This window comes from Onthophagus taurus, unplaced genomic scaffold (assembly GCF_036711975.1).
Source record: "Onthophagus taurus isolate NC unplaced genomic scaffold, IU_Otau_3.0 ScKx7SY_16, whole genome shotgun sequence".
Taxonomy (NCBI): domain Eukaryota; kingdom Metazoa; phylum Arthropoda; class Insecta; order Coleoptera; family Scarabaeidae; genus Onthophagus; species Onthophagus taurus.
In genome coordinates, this window is record NW_027248941.1 from 578,995 (window position 1) to 604,252 (window position 25,258).

The following is a 25,258-nucleotide window of genomic DNA, read 5'->3' on the forward strand; positions in this document are numbered from 1 at the left end:
ATTCAAGGTGAACTCAAGGAGACATCCTCAAAGATTCGAGAAAAATTTTCAATTTTAACTGGGTCAAGGTGAATTAGAGGTCGTTCAAGGTGAACTCAAGGAGACATCCTCAAAGTTTCGTGAAAAATTTTCAATTTTAACTAGGTCAAGGTGAATTAGAGGTCGTTCAAGGTGAACTCAAGGAGACATCCTCAAAGTTTCGAGACAAATTTTCAGTTTTAACTATATTCAAAAACAGAAACCTGTAAATTTTAGTTCTTAATTATCTCAATAGATGGCATATTTAATTAATTTTTTTTTGAATTATTTAAAAAAAAACGACAACAAAAACAACATTATAGGTTTAATAATAATTTATTTTAAATATAGATCAACTTTACAAAAGAAGTACAAATAGCATTTTTTTGGTATTCCATGTTTTTATGGTATACAGCAGCTTCTTCTTCTATTACATCTTTTCCTTAATCGTAGGATAAATCGCAAAGAAACCGTCTCTTTGCAACCCCTAAAAAACAAATAAAGCATTACTATTTAGATTAATTTAACCATTTAAACCTTACCAGCAACATCAATCCATTGAAAGATTATTTTGCGTTTTTAAAGCATTTCGTTTAATATTCACTCGATTTAATTAAAATAAGACACAAAAGAAACGAATAAAATAACATAACCTATAAATACAAAACAAAGTGACAAATGACAGATTTCGATTAAATCAATTATGATCGATTTTAAACAATTCGGGATCGAAATTTGGGTTTTAATCGGAATTTTAGCTTACATTTTAGCAATTTTATTCGGTAAGATCGCAATTTTAATCAATTCAATTAATCCGATTTTAATTTTAGTGTTATATTTACGATTTTGCGTTAAATCGAACCCATTTAAATGCCAACTGTGTAAACCAAAAGAATCCAATTTTAAATGTCACTTTTGCGTTTCAATTTCATCCTGTTCTTGTTGCAAATTTTTAATTAATAAAGTAAGATGTTATTATTATTATAAAATGTTTAATTAATTAATTATTTGTTGTAGAAATCTTGGTGTAAACCGAATCTTCCCGCTTTGAGGTGCACTTATTTCGCCCCAAATTGTTCTTATTGCTATTTGTGTTGTTGCGAAATCTCCGTGGAGTACGATTTTAAAAGAAAATTTATAACTGAAAGCGTTTAAACATAAATAAATCTTTTTTTTATTGTTAATGATATAAATAGAGGTGTTTATTTAATTAAAAAAGATTTTGATACAACAACGAAGCTTAACGATAAATTCAACAAAAAAACTCCATGATAAATGTCTTTTATTTCCTTATTTTTTAAATAAAATGAGATGGAATGTTATTAATTTGATTTAATTTAACGTATTATAATTTCCCCTCAAAATATCTTTTTGATTTTCACGTCTTAGAAAAATACTCGCTAAAAACTCTATCCATTTAAAATATGTACTTTAGATATATCGTGATTTAATATATTGAGCTGTTATTTTAAAAAAAATTAAATTAAAGAATTAAATTAATTGGGTAACTTGTTAGTTCGATAAAAACTAATTTTTTTTGTTGCTAAACTTAAAAAGAAATTAACAAGTATAGATATATTCTCCTAAAAAGTAAGCACCTTCTTATTAAAAAAATTTGCACCTTTTTAATTTAAATCATTTTACTTGAAACGGGAGCGGGGATTCTAGAAGTTTGCAAATTCGGCCTCGAATCTTTCCTTGTACTCCTCTTAACAACATCATCATTGAACTCATTCAACGAATTCTGACTAACGTATTGCTTCAACAACTTATGAACCTCCTCAACCATGCTCGTCTCATCGTTCGAATGCTTCGCTGCGTTGATCAATTCTTGACGTAGATTCAATTTGGTCGGGCTGGTATTCGCCGATTGTATCTTCCTAACGGGGGAAGATGTCGCGATGCTCCTCCTCGCCGGGGAAGCCCTCGAAAACGGCGAGGTAAAAGTTTCGCTCGTCAAACTAGGCCGAGATTGCTTTTGGCGCCCATTCAAGCTCCCAGTTCCGCTTGAATTCTTTTGAGACATCTTCCTCGGCGAAACCGGCGGGATTTTAGTCATCTCGATGACGTCGATTGAATTAGAGCGCCCCGGCATCTTCGGCGACGCCACTTGATGGTGATTCGTGGTTAACGGCTTGACGAATTTCGGCACATCCGGGTTATCCTTGTAAATCTTCTCGGAGAAGTGAGTTTTTCGCAGCCCAACATCGTTCGTGTCATCGACGTCGTCGATATCTTGATGCTCTAATAAAAAAAAAATTTTAATTATTAATTTGATTGAGATAAATCGATGGGGAATTAAAAATCGCGTGGAATGAGTACCAACTCGACGTATCTACGACGTTTAGTTCGCGAGATATCGAAGATTTAATTTTTTAAAAAAATCAAAGATGGCCGAAAAAACAAAATAATTTTTAATGTCAAAAATCGATTGAAACGAGTCCAAACTCGACTAATTTATTCGATATAGTTTAAGAGATAACTCGATTTTTGTGTTTTTGATTAAATCCAAGATGGCCGAAAAAACAAAATGGATGATAAAAAACGATTTTGTAATAAATACGGAGTGTGATACATCAAATTAGGGTAAAATTGTCTGATTTGAATGAAAATGTTGTTATAAATGAGTTATTTTTAATTAAAAAAAAATTGAGTTTAAAAATTAATTTTTTAATATTAAAAATCGATTGGGGATTAAAAATCGATTGAAACGAGTCCAAACTCGACTAATTTATTCGATATAGTTTAAGAGATAACTCGATTTTTGTGTTTTTGATTAAATCCAAGATGGCCGAAAAAACAAAATGGATGATAAAAAACGATTTTGTAATAAATATGGAGTGTGATACATCAAATTTGGGTAAAATTGTCTGATTTGAATGAAAATGTTGTTATAAATGAGTTATTTTTAATTAAAAAAAAATTGAGTTTAAAAATTAATTTTTTAATATCAAAAATCGATTGGGGATTAAAAATCGGTTGAAACGAGTCCAAACTCGACCACTTTATTCGATATAGTTTAAGAGATAACTCGATTTTTGTGTTTTTGATTAAATCCAAGATGGCCGAAAAAACAAAATGGATGATAAAAAACGATTTTGTAATAAATATGGAGTGTGATACATCAAATTTGGGTAAAATTGTCTGATTTGAATGAAAATGTTGTTATAAATGAGTTATTTTTAATTAAAAAAAAAATGAGTTTAAAAATTAATTTTTTAATATCAAAAATCGATTGGGGATTAAAAATCGGTTGAAACGAGTCCAAACTCGACCACTTTATTCGATATAGTTTAAGAGATAACTCGATTTTTGTGTTTTTAATTAAATCCAAGATGGCCGAAAAAAACAAAATGGATGCTTAAAAAACGATTTTATACTAAATATGGAGTGTGATACATCAAATTGAAGTGAAATTATCTGATTTGAATGAAAATGTTGTTATAAACGATTTATTTTTAATTAAAAAAAAATTGAGTTGAAAAATTAATTTTTTAATGTCAAAAATCGATTGGGGATTAAAAATGGATTGAAACGAGTCCAAACTCGACTAATTTATTCGATATAGTTTAAGAGATAACTCGATTTTTGTGTTTTTAATTAAATCCAAGATGGCCGAAAAAAACAAAATGGATGCTTAAAAAACGATTTTATACTAAATATGGAGTGTGATACATCAAATTGAAGTGAAATTATCTGATTTGAATGAAAATGTTGTTATAAACGATTTATTTTTAATTAAAAAAAAATTGAGTTGAAAAATTAATTTTTTAATGTCAAAAATCGATTGGGGATTAAAAATGGATTGAAACGAGTCCAAACTCGAATAATTTATTCGATATAGTTTAAGAGATAACTCGATTTTTGTGTTTTTAATTAAATCCAAGATGGCCGAAAAAAACAAAATGGATGCTTAAAAAACGATTTTATACTAAATATGGAGTGTGATACATCAAATTGAAGTGAAATTATCTGATTTGAATGAAAATGTTGTTATAAACGATTTATTTTTAATTAAAAAAAAATTGAGTAGAAAAATTAATTTTTTAATGTCAAAAATCGATTGGGGATTAAAAATCGATTAAAATGAGTCCAAACTCGACTAATTTATTCGATATAGTTTAAGAGATAATTCGATTTTTGTGTTTTTGATTAAATCCAAGATGGCCGAAAAAAACAAAATGGATGCTTAAAAAACGATTTTGTAATAAATATGGAGTGTGATACATCAAATTAGGGTAAAATTGTCTGATTTGAATGAAAATGTTGTTATAAACGATTTATTTTTAATTAAAAAAAAATTGAGTTGGAAAATTAATTTGTTAATGTCAAAAATCGATTGGGGATTAAAAATCGATTAAAATGAGTCCAAACTCGACTAATTTATTCGATATAGTTTAAGAGATAATTCGATTTTTGTGTTTTTGATTAAATCCAAGATGGCTGAAAAAAACAAAATGGATGCTTAAAAACGATTTTATACTAAATATGGAGTGTGATACATCAAATTGAAGTGAAATTGTCTGATTTGAATGAAAATGTTGTTATAAACGATTTATTTTTAATTAAAAAAAAATTGAGTTGGAAAATTAATTTGTTAATGTCAAAAATCGATTGGGGATTAAAAATCGATTAAAATGAGTCCAAACTCGACTAATTTATTCGATATAGTTTAAGAGATAACTCGATTTTTGTGTTTTTGATTAAATCCAAGATGGCCGAAAAAAACAAAATGGATGCTTAAAAAACGATTTTATACTAAATATGGAGTGTGATACATCAAATTAAGGTGAAATTGTCTGATTTGAATGAAAATGTTGTTATAAACGATTTATTTTTAATTAAAAAAAAATTGAGTTGGAAAATTAATTTGTTAATGTCAAAAATCGATTGGGGATTAAAAATCGATTAAAATGAGTCCAAACTCGACTAATTTATTCGATATAGTTTAAGAGATAATTCGATTTTTGTGTTTTTGATTAAATCCAAGATGGCCGAAAAAAACAAAATGGATGCTTAAAAACGATTTTATACTAAATATGGAGTGTGATACATCAAATTGAAGTGAAATTGTCTGATTTGAATGAAAATGTTGTTATAAAATGAGTCCAAACTCGACTAATTTATTCGATATAGTTTAAGAGATAATTCGATTTTTGTGTTTTTGATTAAATCCAAGATGGCCGAAAAAAACAAAATGGATGCTTAAAAACGATTTTATACTAAATATGGAGTGTGATACATCAAATTGAAGTGAAATTGTCTGATTTGAATGAAAATGTTGTTATAAACGATTTATTTTTAATTAAAAAAAAATTGAGTTGAAAAATTAATTTGTTAATGTCAAAAATCGATTGGGGATTAAAAATCGATTAAAATGAGTCCAAACTCGACTAATTTATTCGATATAGTTTAAGAGATAACTCGATTTTTGTGTTTTTGATTAAATCCAAGATGGCCGAAAAAAACAAAATGGATGCTTAAAAAACGATTTTATACTAAATATGGAGTGTGATACATCAAATTGAAGTGAAATTATCTGATTTGAATGAAAATGTTGTTATAAACGATTTATTTTTAATTAAAAAAAAATTGAGTTGAAAAATTAATTTGTTAATGTCAAAAATCGATTGGGGATTAAAAATCGATTAAAACGAGTCCAAACTCGACTAATTTATTCGATATAACTTAAGAGATAACTCGATTTTTGTGTTTTTGATTAAATCCAAGATGGCCGAAAAAACAAAATGGATGCTTAAAAAACGATTTTATACTAAATATGGAGTGTGATACATCAAATTGAAGTGAAATTATCTGATTTGAATGAAAATGTTGTTATAAACGATTTATTTTTAATTAAAAAAAAATTGAGTTGAAAAATTAATTTGTTAATGTCAAAAATCGATTGGGGATTAAAAATCGATTAAAATGAGTCCAAACTCGACTAATTTATTCGATATAGTTTAAGAGATAACTCGATTTTTGTGTTTTTGATTAAATCCAAGATGGCCGAAAAAAACAAAATGGATGCTTAAAAACGATTTTATACTAAATATGGAGTGTGATACATCAAATTAAGGTGAAATTGTCTAATTTGAATGAAAATGTTGTTATAAACGATTAATTTTTAATTAAAAAAAAATTAAGTTGGAAAATTAATTTGTTAATGTCAAAAATCGATTGGGGATTAAAAATCGATTAAAATGAGTCCAAACTCGACTAATTTATTCGATATAGTTTAAGAGATAACTCGATTTTTGTGTTTTTGATTAAATCCAAGATGGCCGAAAAAAACAAAATGGATGCTTAAAAAACGATTTTATACTAAATATGGAGTGTGATACATCAAATTAAGGTGAAATTGTCTGATTTGAATGAAAATGTTGTTATAAACTATTTATTTTTAATTAAAAAAAAAATGGAGTTGAAAAATAAATTTTTTAATGTCAAAAATCGATTGGGGATTAAAAATCGATTGAAACGAGTCCAAACTCGACTAATTTATTCGATATAGTTTAAGAGATAACTCGATTTTTGTGTTTTTGATTAAATCCAAGATGGCCAAAAAAAACAAAATGGAGGCTTAAAAAACGATTTTATACTAAATATGGAGTGTGATACATCAAATTAAGGTGAAATTGTCTGATTTGAATGAAAATGTTGTTATAAACTATTTATTTTTAATTAAAAAAAAAATGGAGTTGAAAAATAAATTTTTTAATGTCAAAAATCGATTGGGGATTAAAAATCGATTGAAACGAGTCCAAACTCGATTAATTTATTCGATATAGTTTAAGAGATAACTCGATTTTTGTGTTTTTGATTAAATCCAAGATGGCCGAAAAAACAAAATGGATGCTTAAAACACGATTTTATACTAAATATGGAGTGTGATACATGAAATCTATATAAAATTGCCCGATTTAACCGAAAATCGAATTTATTTTCAATTTTTAATAACTAAAAAATTAATTTTGTAATAAATACGGATTGTGACACATCAACTCAGGCTAAAATAATCTAATTTGAACGAAAACGTTATTCTTACCGCTTAATTCTGCATCCTCGGCCGAGTTTTGGCTGTAAATCGAGTTCCTATTCCTCCTATCGCCTTGCACCACCCCCAAACTTCGATACCCCTCGTCGGAAACTTCGGATGTGTTATCACTATGGTCCGTGCTGTGATCAGAGACGTGCAAGCTCGCCTCCGTTTTACAATGAACCGGAATTTGGAGACTCGAAATGATATTTGACGCGTTTTTCGCGTTCGCGTGTTTCGCCAATTTGATCGGACTCCCGTTTTGCGATTTCGTTTCATTAAAATTCGTTTTTGATTCATTTAATTTTGTTTCGTTTAACTTGGTTTCGTTTAAGTTAGGTTTTTCGTTATTTGGAATATAAGGTAACGACGATGGGCCGTGATTATTCTTCATTGTCCATTTGGTGTGAGATACAAAATTGGGGGTTGGACTCCTGGATCGGCTTATTGGGACGGAAAGTTGTTTTCGTTGTATGTTGGGGCTTAAAGATCTTCTGGTTAAGGGTTGAGATGGGGACCTTGATCGGCCGCGGTCTGAATGCGGGAGGCTAAGATATTGTTTGGGGGTTTCTTGATTTTGTGTGTTGATTCTCTCGTAATGAACATGCGCCCCCACTAAATCGTTAGTTCCGGGTTTATTAATTAATTTCGCGCTTTGCGTGGTGGGCCTATGTTGGGCGCGACACCTACAGGGGTCGTGTTTATCTAAATAATGAGCCAGGGTGTCCCATCCGCCCCCGACTCGCACCATAACGTGATTTCTTAGAATCTAAAAATCAAATTAAATTTTTTTAATTTATAGATAAGATTGTTGTTGTAAATTTAATTGATGTAGTGCATTTAGATACAAATCTATTGTTGCGATTAGATTGAAAATACTCACTCGAACAAAAATAAGAACTTTTGTGTCGCCGATGCGATATTTTCCCTCCGAAACGCGAATCATGGGGAACTGAGTGGGGCAGGTACATTGAGCCACCAAATCCCGAACCTAAAAAAATTCACAAAAATGAATAAAGCGATTAAATCCGATTAAAACGAGTACAAACACGACCTATCTAGGTGATTTGGTTCGCGAGATATGAACAATTAAAAAAAACAAGATGGCGCGAAACAAAAGAAATCTAATGTATCGCTATCTTTGTTTAATTCCTATTTTATTTCGCACGTAGGTGTTGTTGGGCATCATTTCGGGTTGGATTGTTCCGATTTGCACGAAAATCGCGGTTATTTGGGAATTGGGGAAAGTTTTTAGAAAGTTGAGTTCCGAAACTCAACTAATTAGAAGACAATAATGATTGTTTATTCTAAAACAATGCGATTCGAGTTTATATAACATTTCAAAGAAAATTGGGTTTTTATTATTTTTTTTGTTTTTTGAATTAAGTTGAAAAAATTCATTTGTAATGAAATGGGGGTTAAAAATCGATTGAAACGAGTCCAAACTCGAACGATTTATTCGTTATAGTTTAGGAGATAGCTCGATTTTTGTGTTTTTGATTAAATCCAAGATGGCCGAAAAAAACAAAATGGATGCCTAAAAAACGATTTTGTGATAAATATAGGGTGTGATACATCAAATTAAGATGAAATTGACTGATGAGAAGGAAAATGTTGTTATAAATGATTTATTTTTAATTAAAAAAAAAATTGGGGTTGAAATATTAATTTTTTAATGACAAAAATCGATTGGGGATTAAGAATCGATTAAAACGAGTCCAAACTCGACTAATTTATTCGATATAGTTTAAGAAATAATTCGATTTTTGTGTTTTTGTTTAAATCCAAGATGGCCGAAAACAAAATGGATGCTTAAAAAACAACTTTGTTATAAATATAGGGTGCGATACATCAAATTAAGTCAAAATTGACTAAGGAGAAGGAAAATGTTGTTATAAAAGATATATTTTTATTTTAAAAAAAATCACGATAAAAATTAATTTTTTAATGTCAAAAATCGATTATTTTTAATAAATAGGGTTGATTGGAATTAAAAATCGTTTGAAACGAGACCAAACTCGACTGATTTATTCATTATAGTTTAAGAGATAAGTCGATTTTTGTTAAATCCAAGATGGCCGAAAAAACAAAATGGATGCTTAAAAACGATTTTGTAATTAATATGGAGTGTGATACATCAAATTGGGGTAAAATTGTCTGATTTGAATGAAAATGTTGTTATAAATGATTTATTACTAATTTAAAAAGAATTGAGGTTGAAAAATTAAATTATTAATGTCAAAAATCGATTGGGGATTAAAAATCGTTTGAAACGAGACTAAACTCGACCCATTTATTCCATATAGTTTAACAGATAACTTGATTTTTTTGTTTTTGATTAAATCCAAGATGGCCGAAAACAAAATGGATGCTTAAAAAACAATTTTGTTATAAATATGGGGTGTGATACATCAAATTAAGACTAAACTGACTGAGGAGATGGAAAATGTTGTTATAAATGATATATTTTTATTAAAAAAAAAATCACGATAAAAATTAATTTTTTAATGTCAAAAATCGATTATTTTTAATAAATAGGGTTGACTGGAATTAAAAATCGTTTAAAACGAGACCAAACACGACCGATTTATTCGTTATAGTTTAAGAGATAACTAGATTTTTGTGTTTTTGATTAAATTCAAGATGGCCGAAAAAATAAAATGGATGCTTAAAAAACGATTTTGTAATAAATATGGAGTGTGATACATTAAATTAAGGTGAAATTGTCTGATTTTAATGAAAATGTTGTTATAAACGATTTATTTTTAATTAAAAAAAAATTAAGTTGAAATATTAAATTTTTAATGACAAAAATCGATTATTTTTAATAAAAGGGGCTGATTGGGACTAAAAATCATTTGAAACGAGTCCAAACTCGACCACTTTATTCGATATAGTTTAAGAGATAACTCGATTTTTGTGTTTTTGATTAAATCCAAGATGGCCGAAAACAAGATGGATGCTTAAAAAACGATTTTGTAATAAATATGGAGTGTGATACATCAAATTAGGATAAAATTGTCTGATTTGAATGAAAATGTTGTTATAAATGATTTATTTTTAATTAAAAAAAAATTGAGGTTGAAAAATTAAATTTTTAATGTGAAGAATCGATTGGGAATTAAAAATCGCTTGAAACGAGTACAAACACGACCGATTTATTCGTTATAATTTAAGAGATAACTCGATTTTTGTGTTTTTGATTAAATCCAAGATGGCCGAAAACAAAATGGATGCTTAAAAAACGATTTTGTAATAAATATGGAGTGTAATACATCAAATTAGGATAAAATTGTCTGATTTGAATGAAAATGTTGTTATAAACGATTTATTTTTAATTAAAAAAAAATTAAGTTGAAAAATTAATTTTTTAATATCAAAAATCGATTGGGGATTAAAAATCGTTTGAAATGAATACAAACACGACCGATTTATTCATTATGGTTTAAGAGATAAATCGATTTTTAATAAATCCAAGATGGCCGAAAACAAAATGGATGATTAAAAATTAATTTTATGATAAATATGGGGTGTGATACATCAAATCAAGGTGAAATTGTCCGATTTGAACGAAAATCGCGTTTATTCGTTACTAAAAGAAACTTTTTAGAAAGTCTAGCTCCGAATCTCAACCAATTAGAATACAATAATCTTTGTCTATTCCAAAACAATGCGAATCGAGTTTAAATAACGAATCGAGGAATTAATTAACGCGTTTAAGCGAGCCGCAAGTCTTGAGAGTTTTTTGCGGTTTATATATAAAATTTCAGGCGCCACAAAAGTCGACTCTTTCAAGGTTGCACAACGAAACACACTTCCTGGATACTACATACATTTTTTCAATTTTGAAATTTTAAATTTCCCAAAAAAAAAAAGAGAATCCCATTTTTTTTTGTATTCAAGTGGCTATTTGTGTAACAAATCCTTTTTATCATCGTCATCATTGTCGTATCGATAAACGGTTCGAGATAAATAAATAATAAATCGGCATTACATGGTCCGCATCACGTTTTCCACCTAACGCTATTTTGCATGCCACCTGATTGCGATTGTAACTCGCGATTTCTAGCCTAAGGCGGACGAGTATGTGTGTTTGTGTGCGTGCTATTTAAACTCAAAGAGAACCGCGTGGGACGATCGTTACAAAACAGAAATTCCACCATGGTTGTGTTGCATAAAAAATTCAATGATATATACTATACATATATAGAGTAGTTTAATTTTTTGTATCCCAATTATATAAAAAACAATTTATGACCCAATTTAACTATTTAAATAGATTGATTAAAAAAAAAAAATACAATAAAGGCACGTGTGAATGTGGGTAGATGAAAAACAGGTGTTCTAACAATGCGTGAACTTCTCATATTAAGTGCAATAAAAAAAAATGATATCTTGGGTCTCTATTTACTCACGCGTTCCAATTCAGAAATCACCTTTTCATTTCAACACAAAAGAAAGAAATTAAATCAAAAAAAGAACCAAATTTTATTAAACTCACCATCTCATCCAAACTCTTTAAATCGTTGGTGACGATTTGAGGGGTTGGCCCATAACTCAACATGATCTGTTCGTCTTCGATTTCGCTGTCGGAATCGTCGTCTTGGAGTTCGCATTCGTTTCCGTTTCCTTGGGCTCGTTGGTCCGCGAGAATTTCGCGATCGATTTGACGCTCCATTTGGACCAACATCGGGGCTAACATCCCGAATCGTGCGCCCCTTCTCGCCACTTCCAAAAGGCACAAAATAACGTGTTTCTCGTTTTTCCTCAGAATCAAATCGTCCGATTCGAAAAGAAGACACTCGAGGATCTGCAACGATTGGCGACACCACTGGATGAAATTGCTTACGTTATCGCTGTATAAAAAGATATTGTTTTTAAATAAAAAAATGAAATTGATTTATTGATTTTAATATTTACCGGGCGAAAAACGTTTGGGGCTTAGCGGTTGCGAAAAATTTCACGTCGGCGATATCGACGAGCTTTTGAGCTTGAAATAACGATCCGGTCACTGAGCGGGTCATCATTTTCCTCGCTTGCTTCTTTTGGACGTATTCCGCAGCTTGTACTTTAACCGCGTTCGCATGCTGTAACAAAAAAATCCAATTTAATCATCATTTTAGAATTCTCCACGAAAAATCCTTTAAAATGAGACCAAACATGACATATCTATCTTTAAATTTGATTTGGTACCGTACCAAATTCGACAAAAAATTTTTATTGTCATTTTCAAATTCTACACGAAAAATGCTTTAAAATGAGACCAAACACGACGTATCTACCATTAAATTTAATTTGGTACCCATTTAGACGCCATTTTTGGTACCGTTTAGGAACCATTAAAAAAAATTTACATTTCTAAGCTGGATGATGATTAAAATGATGTATTAAAACAAAGTATCTTTAGGGAATACCTCTAATTTCCCATTAATATTTTTGAATGAAACTTTTTGGTACAAAAAAAATTGGTACCGTACCAAAAAATCGGCGATACATTAAAATCTACGTTATTATACAACAAATTGAGATACATAGGATTGCTTGATACAAATTTTTTGAAAAAATTAATTTTATTATTACTTTATGGGTTGGTACCATACCAAAAATTGGGTACCAAATCGATTATGAACATAAATTAGGGTTGTGACACATCATTTCTAGGTGTTTTTGGTAACATTTTTCGTTTTTAATAAAGATTTGAAAAAATTTTTATTTTATTTTACTAAATGAGGTTGGTACCATATCAATAAGTGGTACCAAATCAATAATAAAGTTTAGTTATGGTTATAATCGATCAAATCGATGAATTTTTGACAAATATTTATCAAAAAAATTAGTTTATGGTACCAATAAGTGATGGTACCATGTCAAAAATAGGTACCAAATCGATTATGAACCTAAATTATGGTTATGACATATCATTTTAAGGTGTTTTTGGTAACATTTTTCGTTTTTAATAAAGATTTGAAAAAGAAGTTATTTTTTGGTACCAAAATAGATAGGTACCATATCAATAAGTGGTACCAAATCATCGATAAACTTGAAATAACGTTATGATCCATCAAATCAATGAATATTTGAATAATCTTTCTATTTCTGATAAATTTGTAGTAAAGAAATGCTTTAAAATGAGACCAAACATGACATATTTATCTTTAAATTTAGGTACCATACCAAATCTTTTAACAAAAATTTTTTTTTTAACAATTTTATTGTCATTTTCAAGTTCTACACGAAAAATGCTTTAAAATGAGCCCAAACACGACGTATCTAACATTAAATTTAATTTGGTACCCATTGAGACGTAATTTTTGGTACCGTTTAGGAACCATTTAAAAAATTGACATTTCAAAGCTGGATGAAGACCTTGATGTATTAAAACAAAGTATATTTCGGGAGTACCTTTAATTTCCGATTAATATTTTTTAATGATACTTTTTGGTACCAAAAAAATTGGTACCGTACCAAAAAATCGGCGATAATTTAAAATTTACGTTATTATACAAGAAATTGAGATAGAAGCAATGCCTTGGTCAAATTTTTTTGGAAAAATTAATTTTTTTATTACACTTTGGGTTGGTACCAAATCAAAAATGGGTACCAAATTGATTATGAATTTAAATTAGGGTTGTGATATATCATTTCAAGGTGTTTTTGGTAATACTTTTCGTTTTTAATGAAGATTTGGAAAAAAAGTATTAAAAAAATTTATTTTGGTACCAAAAAGTGATGGTACCATATTAAAAATTGGTGCAAAATCGGGAAAATTGTTAGAAAGAGGTTGTAATAAACGAATTTGAGATACAATTCATTATTCTTTGATACTTAATGATCTATTTTGAAAAAAATTAAAATTTTTGATAAGGTACCTATCAAAAATTGGTACCAAATCGAAAATTAACTTAAATTAAGATTGTAACTCATTAATTCAAGGTGTTTTTGGTACCATCTTTCGTTTTTAAGGAAGATTTAGAAAATTAATTAGTTTTTGGTACCAAAGGTGGCCAAACAATTGGTACCAAATAATGATAAAGGTTATGATCCATCTTAAAATAGGGTTGTGGCATATCAAACCGCACTAATTTTAACTCCTTTTTCTATTTTTCAATAAATTTTCCACCAAAAATCACTTCTTAATTTAATTAAATTTGGTACAACACCAAAAATGAACTCATTTCATCATTTTTTTCTTATTTTATAATAATTTTAGAATTCCCCACAAAAAATCTATTAAAACGAGCCCAAACATGCCGCATCTATCTTTAAATCTAATTTGGTACCATTTTGGGTACCAAATCATTAACTTTTAAATTTAGCACCAACTTTGGTTATATAAAATTAAAGTTATAACGAATTAAATCGGACTTTTTTATATTATTTTCGTTTAAAAAGATTTCAAAACAATTTTATTTCATTTTTGGTACGGTACCAAATCGATTTTTTAATTTTTATCTTAAAGTGGGGTTGTAGCGCATCGAATCGCACTAATTTTAACTCCTTTTTCCATTTTTTAACAAAAAAATCGTTTTAATACATTTTTAAATTTAATTTGGTATCATATTTTTGGTACCAAATCGCAAAGTTTTTATTTTATGATTAAATTAACGTTGTAATACATAAAATCGGGCTCATTTTATCTCCTCTTTTAATTATTGTCTAAAATGAAACAAATTTAATTAATTTTTGGTACGGTACCAAATCGATTTTTTAATTTTTATCTTAAAATGGGGTTGTAGCGCATCGAATCGCACTAATTTTAACTCCTTTTTCCATTTTTTAACAAAAAAAATCGTTTTAATAGATCTTTAAATTTAGTTTGGTACTTATTTTTGGTACCAAATCGCAAAGTTTTTATTTTATGATTAAATTAACGTTGTAATACATAAAATCGGGCTCATTTTATCTCCTCTTTTAATTATTGTCTAAAATGAAACAAATTTAATTAATTTTTGGTACGGTACCAAATCGATTTTTTAATTTTTATCTTAATGTGGGGTTGTAGCGCATCGAATCGCACTAATTTTAACTCCTTTTTCCATTTTTTAACAAAAAAAATCGTTTTAATAGATCTTTAAATTTAGTTTGGTACTTATTTTTGGTACCAAATCGCAAAGTTTTTATTTTATGATTAAATTAACGTTGTAATACATAAAATCGGGCTCATTTTATCTCCTCTTTTAATTATTGTCTAAAATGAAACAAATTTAATTAATTTTTGGTACGGTACCAAATCGATTTTTTAATTTTTATCTTAATGTGGGGTTGTAGCGCATCGAATCGCACTAATTTTAACTCCTTTTTCCATTTTTTAACAAAAAAAATCGTTTTAATACATTTTTAAATTTAATTTGGTATCATATTTTTGGTACCAAATTGCAAAGTTTTCATTTTATAATTAAATTAACGTTGTAATACATAAAACCGGGCTCATTTTATCTCCTCTTTTAATCTTTGTCTAAAATGAAACAAATTTCATTAATTTTTGGTACGGTACCAAATCGACTTTTTTAATTTTATCTTAAAGTGGGGTTGTGGCATATCAAATCGCACTAATTTTAACTAATTTTTCCATTTTTTAACAAAAAAAATCGTTTTAATACATTTTTAAATTTAATTTGGTATCATATTTTTGGTACCAAATCGCAAAGTTTTTATTTTATGATTAAATTAACGGTGTAATACATAAAATCGGGCTCATTTTATCTCCTCTTTTAATCTTTGTCTAAAATGAAACAAATTTAATTAATTTTTGGTACGGTACCAAATCGATTCTTTAATTTTTATCTTAAAGTGGGGTTGTGGCACATCGAATCGCACTAATTTTGACTCCTCTTTTCATTTTTCAACTAATTTTCCACCAAAACTCGCTTTCTAACTCCATTAAATTTAAATATGATTAATAATTATGATTTTTTTTATATAACTTTTACCTTGGCATTGAAATTTTTTCGAAAAACCATTTTCGTATAAACAAAACGTCGTCGAGGTCGTTTTCAAAGACCGCGCCATATTTGGTGCATACACACACAAACTCGAGGTTTCCTACCAAATATGGCCACGCGAGCTCGGTCGCGGTTTTCCTCGTTCTCTCCTCGAGAGATCTTGGCCCGTTTTCTCTTTCCTTAGGCGCCATATTCGGACAAAAACCCCGCTTTTGTCGGTGTTAAACAAAAAATAGGGTTAACCTCGCTAATAAGGTGAATCATTTCCTTTTTAAACTTTGCGTTCAAGCTACAATTTTCTTGAGTAATTTCGTTTCATTTCGATTAGAAATATATCCCATTGTTTTTATTTCATCCTTATCGATACACCGGATGTGCGCAAAAGAAACGCGCCGGTTTTAGTCATCTTTAATAATGAAGCATCATTTTAACCACATTACATTAATTTAAATGCTTTTTATCTCTTTCGTTTTGTCACCAGATGTGTTGGATCCCTTTTTTTTGTTTCAAATAAGGTTATAGACCCCACTGGGATCTAACAAACAGTCTTAATTGTTTCGTTTCTTCCACAAAGAGGGGTTTTTAAAAATAAAATGTTTCCTCCCCCGGGTTGGGTTGAAACGATAAAATTAAATACCAATTAGTTTTAGCCTCTCAAGATACTCTTCGCGTCTTATTTTCAATTGGAAATGTCGCGTGTTGCCGTGATGACTCACCCGAACTTCCTGGCTGTTATAAAACTTGCAAACGAACGTTGACGATTTGAAAAGAATTTTAAATATAAATAAATAAAAACAAGTTTTCGCCAAAATTTCTTCATACTCGTGTTTTGAAACGATGATCTAATAGAGCAAATATATCGCGATAAAATTTAATATTCAAGATAACAAGTTAAAACAAAAATTAAATTTTTTTGGTCTTCATAAACAAGCTCTCGCTTAGCTAATTAAGCAAATCGTTCTGTTTAGAATTGAGGGGCACGTTTCAATTGCGCGAAAGTGATTAATATTAAAATGCTTGCCTCTCATTAAAATCGCGTCATCGCCGTTTCATAACTCGTTCGAACAAAAAAAAATCAAAGAAAATTTCTTCTAGTTTAATTTAAATCGTGGAAAAATCGTTGAAAACGTAACGGTATCTAAGAGTAAGCGTCGTTTCAGAAAAATAACCAATTAAAATGCAAGCACACGTCCCGAAAGTGCGACGTGATCCGTTCGGTAATTGCGTATTTAGCGTTTTGCTGAATGGAAAACTTTACACAATCGAAAATGAAGCCTTCCGGATGGATAAAACGGCTTTAAATCGAGTTATTGGGGATAATAAGTCGAAAATTGAGTTATACGAAAATATTTTTTTTAAATATCTTGATTTAACCAACAAAAATGAAAAGAGCGGGAAAAAATAGATTGATTTGATGTGCCACAACCTTATTTAAACTCTATGATTGGTTTGGTACCAATTTTTGAAAAGGTACCAACTCAAATAAAAAAAAAAAACTTTAAGTATGAAAAAATAATGAATTATACTTCAAATTAAACCCCATTTTAGCAATCTCGTCGATTTTAAACCAATTTTTTGGTTTGGTACCATCACCTTTTGGTACCAAAAAATAATTTTTTTTCTAAATCTTTATTAAAAACGAAAAATATTACCAAAAACATCTTAAATTATTGTGTTTTAACCCTAATTTAACTTAATTTTCGATTTGGTACCAATTTTTGATAAGGTACCAATTCAAAAATTTGTTTTTTTTTTAAATAAATCATTAAGTATCAAAGAATAATAAATTGCACCTCAAATTTATTTATTACAACCTTGTTTTAATAATTTTATGCATTTCGGATTAATTTTTGGTATGGTACCATCACTTTTTGTTACTTTTTTTTTAATAAAAATTCATCAGAAATTCAAAGATTATTCAAATATTCATTGATTTGATGAATCATAACGTTATTTCAAGTTTATCGATGATTTGGTACCACTTATTGATATGGTACCTACATATTTTGGTACCAAAAAATAACTTCTTTTCCAAATCTTGACTAAAAACGAAAAATATTACCAAAAACACCTTGAATTAATGTGTTTTAACCCTAATTTAACTTAATTACCGATTTGGTACCAATTTTTGATAAGGTACCAACTCAAAGAAATGTATCTTTTTCAAAATAAATCATTAAGTATCAAAAAATAATGAATTATACGTCAAATTCATTTATCATAACCTCATTTTAACAATTTTCTCGGTTTTGCAGCAATTTTTAAAATCACTTTTTGGTACCAAAATTAATTTTTTTAATAATTTTTTCCAAATCGTCATTAAAAACGAAAAGTATTCCCAAAAACACCTTGAAATGATATATCACAACCCTAATTTAAATTCATAATCGATTTGGTACCCATTTTTGATTTGGTACCAACCCATATAGTAATAATAAAATCAATTTTTGCAAAAAATTTAATCAAGGCATTGCTTCCATCTCAATTTCTTGTATAATAACGTAAATTTTAACGTATCGCCGTTTTTTTGGTACGGTACCAATTTTTTTGGTACCAAAAAGTATCATTAAAAAATATTAATCGGAAATTAAAGGTACTCCCGAAATATACTTCGTTTTAATACATCAAGGTCTTCATCCAGCTTAGAAATGTCAATTTTTTTGAATGGTTCCTAAACGGTACCAAAAATGACGTCTAAATGGGTACCAAATTAAATTTAATGGTAGATACGTCGTGTTTGGGCTCATTTTAAAGCATTTTTCGTGTAGAATTTGAAAATGCCAATAAAATTGTTAAAAAAAAAATTTAGTATGGTACCAAACGAAATTTAAAGATAGATATGTCATTTTAAAGCATTTTTTTAATAAAAATTCATCAGAAATTGAAAGATTATTCAAATATTCATTGATTTGATGAATCATAACGTTATTTCAAGTTTATCGATGATTTGGTACCACTTATTGATATGGTACCTACCTATTTTGGTACCAAAAAATACCCTTTTTTCCAAATCTTTACTAAAAACAAAAAATGTTACCAAAAACACCTTAAATTGATATGTCACAACCATAATTTAAGTTCATAATCGATTTGGTACCTATTTTTGATATGGTACCAACCCATATAGTAAATATAAAATAAATTTTATCAAAAATATTTTATCAAGCAATGTGTTATACCTCAATTTGTGATATAATAACTTCATTTCAACAATTTCGTCGATTTGGCACCAATTGTTGTTACGGTACCATCACTTATTGGTACCATAAACTAATTTTTTTGATAAATATTTGTCAAAAATAGAAAGATTGGTGAAAAATTCATCGATTTGATCAATTATAACCCTAACTGACCATTATTATTGATTTGGTACCACTTATTGATATGGTACCAACCTCTTTTAGTACCTTAAAACAAATTTTTTTTCTAAATTTTTATTAAATATGAAAAATGTTACCAAAAACACCTTGAAATGATGTGACACAACCTTAAATAAATTTCATTCTCGATTTGGAACCTATTTTTGATATGGTACCAACCTCATTTAGTACCATCAAATAAAATTTTTTTCAAAATTTTTATTAAAATTAAAAAATGTTACCAAAAACACCATGAAATGATGTATCATAACTTCAATTTAACAATCTGATCGATTTCGTACCAATTTTTGATATGGTACCATCACATTTTGGTACCATAAAATAATTTTTTTAACAAAAATTCATCGGAAATCGACATAATAACCAAAAATCCCCCTATATTATGGATCATAACCTTATTTACACTTTATCATTGACTTGGTACCATTTATTGATATGGTACCAACCTCTTTTAGCAAAACAAAATAATTTTTTTTCTAAATTTTCATTAAAAACGAAAAAGTTACCAAAAAAACACCATGACTTGATGTGTCATAACCCTAATTTTAGTTCATCATCAATTTGGTTCCCATTTTTGATATGGTACCAACCCATTTTGTAACTAAAATTTTCATAAAATATCAAATAGTAATGAATTATATCTCAAATTAATACAACGCAACCTCAATTTAACGAATTAATCGATTTCGAATTAATTTTTGGTATGGTACCATCACATTTTGGTACCACAAAAATTTTTTTTAATAAATATTCATCAAAAACAAAAAGAGTGATACAAAATTCCCCGATCTAATTAATTATATTTTTATTTCAACTCAATTTTTAATTTGGTACCATTTATTGATGTGGTACCAACCTCTTTTAGCATAATAAAATAATTTTTTTTTGTAAATATTCATTAAAAACAAAAAAAGGGGCCAAAACACACCAAGTTAATGCGTCACAACCCCAATTAAAATTTTAATTCCATTTTTTGGTGTGGTACCAATTCATTTTGGTACCAAAAAGAACCTTTAAAAAAAGATTAATCGAAAATGAGAGAGAACACCCAGAAAATAATTTGATTTAATACATTTAATATTTAGAAATGTGAGATTTTTAGGTTGGTTCCAAAGTGGTACCAAAAATAACGTACCAAATTAAAATTAAAGGCAAATACGTCGTGTTTGGTCTCATTTTAAAGCATTTTTCGCATCGAATTCGAAAATGACAAAGTTGTTATAAAAAAAATTTTTTTTTTCAAAAATTTGGTATGGTACCAAATCAAATAAAATTAAAATTGATGCAAATTTTGTTAAAAATTGATAGAGGGGTTAAAATTGGTGCGATTTGATGTGCCACAATCATATTTTAAATTAAAAAAATCGATTTGGTATGGTACCAAATTAAATTTAAAGATAAATGTGTCATGTTTGGGCTCATTTTAAAGCATTTTTCGAATCAAATTCGAAAATAATAAAATTGTCAATAAAAAAAATTTTTTTTCGACAATTTGGTATGGTACCAAATCAAATAAAATTTAAAATTGAAGCAAATTTTGTTAAAAATTGATAGAGGGGTTAAAACTGATGCGATTTGATGTGCCACAATCGCATTTTAAAATTAAAATTAAAAAAATCGATTTGGTACCGTACCAAAACGGTACCAAATTAAATTTAAAAATAAATGTGGCATGTTTGGGCTCATTTTAAAGGATTTTTCGCGTGGGATTCAAAAATAATAATCAAATTGCAAAATTTTCGACGAAATTAAATTAATTTTCGTTAAAATAAAGGAAAATTTTTATTTTTTCTCGAACGGCCTACGAATGCATCTCAAAATGGTAACAGAAGCCGTCTCTGAGTCACTCGGCGCGATTTGACTTTTTCAATTCCTTTTTCAATTCTCAATAACAACAACAAAAAAAAAAATAACCTTAACTTAATAGTTATTAAGTTGATAAAACGGTCGTAAATCTGGTCATCGTTATCTCGTTACGCTAGTTTTTTGATATTAAAAGTGAAGGTTAAGTGCGAATATTTCAAATCATTTTTTAATAATAAGATCATTTAAATCGATAGCGAATTTTTTTTAATGATATTGCATTTATCAAATGTCTATTTGATAATTTCGTTATCGCTTTTCATTATTAAATCGATACATTTAAATTGCGATAAATTAATTTTTTTAGAACAACCGCAATTTTTTTTAGCAATGAGTAATGTTAAGAATTCGTGTTTCGTTGGAATCGAGTCTTAATCACGATTTAAGCTGGGTTTAAATACTTAAAAAAATATTAATTTTGTTATTTATTTATTTACCTCGCATAAAGCCACCCCTGTTTCGAGTCTATCCAAGAAATTTTCCGGATTGATCCTCAAATGGGGGTACAACGTTAATAACCATTCGGCTAAATCTTCTTTCATCGCGTACAAATACTCCTCGCTCGATTTGAACGGGCGAAAAGGCCTCGCCTCCAATAATGGAGCCCCCAACGACATTTTTACCCTTAACTTTACTCACACCCTTAACTTTAATTCAAATTATTTTATTGCAAAAATTAAATTCCATTAATTTTTTTTAATCAATTAAACTTTAAACAATCACCAAAAAACAACATTAACAAAAAAAAAACGATACAATTATTTTTTTTGCGCCCGAAATGAACCGACGCGAACCGACGTTCGATTCAAACTGAGTTTAGCGCATTGCGCGTCGCGTAGATATAGCTATACTGTATATATCGACTATTTGGAGAAGGAAATTCAAGTAGTGGGGGTAACAAATTAACTTAAAAACAAAAATCTTTATGATTACAACTGTTTTAAGTGGGGGTAGACCGCTTCACCCAAGTTCAAAAAGCGCAAAGTAGGCGCGAACTTTCGGGACGGCCTGTACCCCTCAAAAAATTATTAAAAAATCATTTAGGCATAACCTAAATTTTTTAAATTAAGCCAAGCGTCACCAAGGCTCGTATATTTTCCTTACTCATGAGTTTAAGGCACAAATAATTTTGAGTCGCCCCATCATTAATGTAGTAACAAAAAAACATCGTTGCAATGAGAAAGCGGAAAGCGACATCTATCAATTAATAGCTCAATTTGGTTCCGCGAAAATTAAAGGTTGATTTTTTTTAATTAAATTATTAATTAAATAGAATTAAAATAATCTTACCTTGTTTGGAATTTAATTTGTTCTACGATGAATCGATTTTAGTTGGAACAAATCATTAGGAGAATTCACTCGAAGAATTAACTTGAACAATTTCGTCCTCATATCTAGAACAAAATAATCGGTATAAACGATTTAACAATAAATGAAGTAACTATTTATTAAAAGAAATTAGATGTGTTAAATATTACCAAATTACTTTGCTAACTTCATCTTTTACGATTTATTCCAAAAAATTATATTTTTAGGTTATTATAAATGTTGTAATAATAAACGTCGTTGTGATAAATAACGCCTTTCGATACCTTTTTTAATAATTAAAAACCGTAAATTAACAATTCCGATTAATTTCAATAACATAACCTAACTTTTAATATTCTTCTCTAATAACAATGACGCGCCAACAGATGGCGCTTATAGTATGAATCGTTGAATTATTAAAATAAATAATAAAATTTATTTTCACTTAACTTTTATGATATTTCCAATTTTATTATCAAAATCACTCCAACACTATAATTTTAATAACCTTTTCTTTTGCAAGAAACGACAAAAAAAGAAATTTCGTAATTTAACCTCACTTTTTTCCTCCTAACGTTCTTCTACGAAATCCTTTTTAACTTTTACTACTCCGTTAAATTTCTCTTACCAGATTAAAATTGGGTTGTCCCCAAGGCTATTATTTCTTTAATATTAGTTGATTTTGTTAACTTTTAAGCAAAAATTTTATGTTATATTCTCAACTGTCATTTACAATCAAACTTATGTCAATATTCCTAATTTACAAAACTCCTAATATCGAAATGTAATAAAATTTTATAATAAAACGATTACAAAAGTAATCTTTTTGCTTGGAAATGTTTTATATGCATGATCAAACTGGGAGGAAGAGAATAATGGAAGAAAAAACACTTCCGACAACTTAATAAACTCACCATAATAACTAAATCCTTTCAGCTTTTCATTACAGCTGAAACATCTACATTACAATAATTATAAATATCGGAAATATGACCTTTAATTCTTTAAAATCGTAGAGCAAAAAACATCTCCGTTGACACTTCTGACAACTTGGTTGTCCATTTTCTCATTATCTTCATGATTTTTAAAATTCTTTGCTTACATAGGTTTTAAAATCACCCACCAAGGAGATATTAACTTCATCTTACAAGATTTATTCCAAAAAATCATATTTTTAGGTTATCTTTTCTTGCATCAACCTCGATTTTTCTATTCGTCTCATACCTTGATTATAAATGTTGTAATAATAAACGTCGTTGTAATAAATAACGCCTTTTGGTACGTTTTTTAATAATTAAAAACCGTAAATAAACTTAATTTCGATTAATTTTAATAACATAACCTAACTTTTAATTTTTCTTTTTAACAACTATGACACGCCGATAGATGGCGCGTTAAATCGTCGATTTTTTTTTTAATTTTTATTAAATAAAACATAATTAAAATGTAATTGTACCTTATTCCGCGTCTAATTAGTTCTACAATGAAACGATTAATGAAACTCGAAGAATTAACACGGAGAATGAACTCCAACAATTTCCTTTAATTTTTTTCTTCTAGTAACTATAACACGCCGATAGATGGCGCGTTAAATCTTTAATTTTTAAAATAATTAATAAAATTTATTTTTATTAAACTTTTATGGTATTTTTTAGTTCTATTATTTATACCATTGAAAAACATTAATTTTAATAATTTTTTCCTTTTCAAGCAACAAAGAAAACTAATTTTTTATAATTTAACCCCACTTTTCTCTCTTAATCCTTATTTATCACTTTTTCGCAAATTTCTCTTACCGGAATATAATTGAGTCGCTCCTGAGGCTATTATTTCTTAAATATTATTAATAACTCTACCATCGTAGAGTTATTTAACACTTCCGTCAACTTGGTTGTTATTTCTTTTTGCATAATCCATCATTTTTAAAGTTTATTACTTATAGAGGTTTTAAAATCACCCACCGAAGAGATATTAACTTCATCTTCCAAGATTTATTCCAAAAAATCATATTTCTAGGTTATCTTTTCTCGCATCAACCTCGATTTTTCTCTTCGTTTCATACCTTGGTTATAAACGTTGTAATAATAAACGTCGTTGTGATAAATAACACCGTTTGGTAGCTTTTTAATTATTAAAAAGCGTAAATAAACTTAATTTCGATTAAATTTTATGACATAACCTATCTGTCAATTTTTCATTTTAATAACTATGACAAGCCGATAGATGGCGCGTTAAATCGTCGATTTTTTTTTTAAACTTTAATTAAGTAAAAGATAATTTTACCTTATTCCGCGTCTAATTCGTTCTATAATGAAACGATTAATGAAACTCGAAGAATTAACTCGGAGAACGAACTCCAACAATTTCCTTTAATTTTTTTCTTCTAGTAGCTATAACACGCCGATAGATGGCGCGTTAAATCTTTAATTGTTTAAAATAATTAATAAAACTTATTACTTTTATCTCCTATTTGTTTAATTTAATCTTCGAATCTTCATTTTTGGTTGTATTTTCGATGTTAATCATATTCCGTAATAAAATAAGTTTAAATCTTAAAATAATCTAACCTCACTTTCCTCCATTTCTTCACAAAATCCTTCACTATAGCGAAAAATTCTTCTTATTAGATTAAATTGGATCATCTTGACACAATAATTTCTTAAATATTAATTGATTTAATTAATTTTTAAGAATCAAAAATATTTTAG

General features: G+C 28.4%; 1 protein-coding gene and 1 non-coding gene across 5 annotated transcripts; both read right to left on the reverse strand.

The window, feature by feature from the left end:
- Nucleotides 1–335: 335 nt before the first annotated feature.
- On the reverse strand, nucleotides 336–24,690 carry LOC111415391 (GAS2-like protein pickled eggs). Of its 4 annotated transcripts, none has more exons than XR_011642238.1 (7): nucleotides 21,680–22,055; nucleotides 11,978–12,144; nucleotides 11,559–11,913; nucleotides 7,941–8,048; nucleotides 7,067–7,826; nucleotides 561–2,262; nucleotides 336–505 (listed from the first exon to the last, which is right to left on the reverse strand). XR_011642238.1 is itself a non-coding variant. In XM_023047072.2 (7 exons), exons 3-7 carry the CDS (start codon nucleotides 12,082–12,084, stop codon nucleotides 1,649–1,651), a joined length of 1,944 nt encoding a protein of 647 aa, XP_022902840.2. In that variant the 5' UTR covers nucleotides 12,085–12,144; nucleotides 22,533–22,636; nucleotides 24,347–24,690; the 3' UTR covers nucleotides 336–1,648. The 4 variants fall into 4 exon arrangements, 3 of the variants coding, with proteins under 3 accessions (XP_022902840.2, XP_022902841.2, XP_022902839.2); XM_023047072.2 differs by lacking the exon at nucleotides 21,680–22,055 and adding exons at nucleotides 22,533–22,636; nucleotides 24,347–24,690 and having other exon boundaries at nucleotides 336–2,262; XM_023047073.2 differs by lacking the exon at nucleotides 21,680–22,055 and adding exons at nucleotides 22,533–22,636; nucleotides 23,465–23,836 and having other exon boundaries at nucleotides 336–2,262.
- LOC111415417 (U12 minor spliceosomal RNA) lies at nucleotides 22,190–22,363 on the reverse strand. Its single transcript, XR_002706390.1, has one exon. It is a non-coding gene; the product is annotated as a U12 minor spliceosomal RNA (small nuclear RNA).
- Nucleotides 24,691–25,258: the final 568 nt, after the last annotated feature.

What these genes read in the sequence shown, in the direction of transcription:
- LOC111415391 (XM_023047071.2), bottom strand. Translation starts at nt 21,859, where the DNA reads ATGTCGTTGGGGGCTCCATTATTGGAGGCGAGGCCTTTTCGCCCGTTC. An exon ending in CAGGGGTGGCTTTATGCGAG is followed by an intron (nt 12,145 to 21,679) that starts GTAAATAAATAA and finishes TTTTTGTTACAG; the next exon opens with CATGCGAACGCGGTTAAAGT. An exon ending in CGAGGATGCAGAATTAAGCG is followed by an intron (nt 2,263 to 7,066) that starts GTAAGAATAACG and finishes TTTTTTTATTAG; the next exon opens with AGCATCAAGATATCGACGAC.